Source organism: Camelina sativa, chromosome 9, assembly GCF_000633955.1.
Source record: "Camelina sativa cultivar DH55 chromosome 9, Cs, whole genome shotgun sequence".
NCBI lineage: Eukaryota > Viridiplantae > Streptophyta > Magnoliopsida > Brassicales > Brassicaceae > Camelina > Camelina sativa.
The window spans coordinates 31,714,229-31,715,137 of NC_025693.1; the positions used below are offsets into that span (position 1 = coordinate 31,714,229).

Consider the following 909-nt stretch of genomic DNA (forward strand, 5'->3'; position numbering starts at 1 on the left):
GATTATAAACACGTGGCGTAAAAGTAAACTTGGATTGTTCTTTTAAGAAAGTTAGAAACGGCAACGTTTGTGATGGAAACCGCGTTGAGAGCGTTGAAAAGAAAAAAAAAGGCTTTTCAAAGTAACGAAACGATGAGACGGACACGCGCGATCCATGCCATCTCTTTTCTCTTTTTTGATTTTTTAGAAGTTTCTTTTGAGTTTTATGACTTTGTTGACTTCAGAATTCAGATGAAGATGAGCAAATCTAATTCTTTTTCATAATCTGACTATTTATGTAGTTGTAACAATAGTATGGTTACTTTACTTCGAATTTTTTTTTGGGTAAATTGCTTCTTCTTATAAGAGCATCAGAATATTGAGGACTATAGTTGTAATTAATAATTGTATAAACACCAGTGTACACACTATATATATTGTAACCCTACCATCTAATACAATTGAGCATTCCTCTCTATATGGTATCAGAGCTGCGATACCTAACCTNAAAAAAAAAAAAAAAAAAAAAACTCACGCCGCTCCCCTCTTTCTTCTTCTTCTTCTTCTTCTTTCTTTTTGTTTACTCACTCTCTCATCATGTCTGGTTCAACCTCTCCTGCCTCTGTTTCAGAGACCATCGTTGTCTCTCCCTCCTCTATACTCGTTAATGTGAACATGATGAATGTTACGAAACTGACGGCATCCAACTTTCTCATGTGGAGCCGCCAAGTTCACGCACTCCTCGATGGTTATAATCTCGCCGGTTACATCGACGGATCTCTCACCGTCCCGCCGCCGACAGTTACTGCGGCTGATGTTGTCTCTGCTAATCCTGACTTCGTGGTGTGGAAGAGACAAGATCGGTTGATCTACAGTGCACTGTTAGGCGCCATCTCCATCTCTGTCCAGCCGATCCTCTCCAAGGTCGTC

At 39.9% G+C, this 909-nt stretch overlaps 1 protein-coding gene across 2 annotated transcripts in view; it reads left to right on the forward strand.

Annotated features, from left to right (window-relative positions):
• LOC104713484 overlaps positions 520–909 on the forward strand; it is an 8,436-nt gene continuing 8,046 nt past the window's right edge. For both annotated transcript variants that reach the window (XM_010430620.2, XM_010430619.2), the window contains exon 1: positions 520–903. In XM_010430620.2, the coding sequence (XP_010428922.1) occupies positions 577–903 (327 nt within the window). In that variant the 5' untranslated portion in view covers positions 520–576. The remainder of the gene's footprint in view (positions 904–909) is intronic.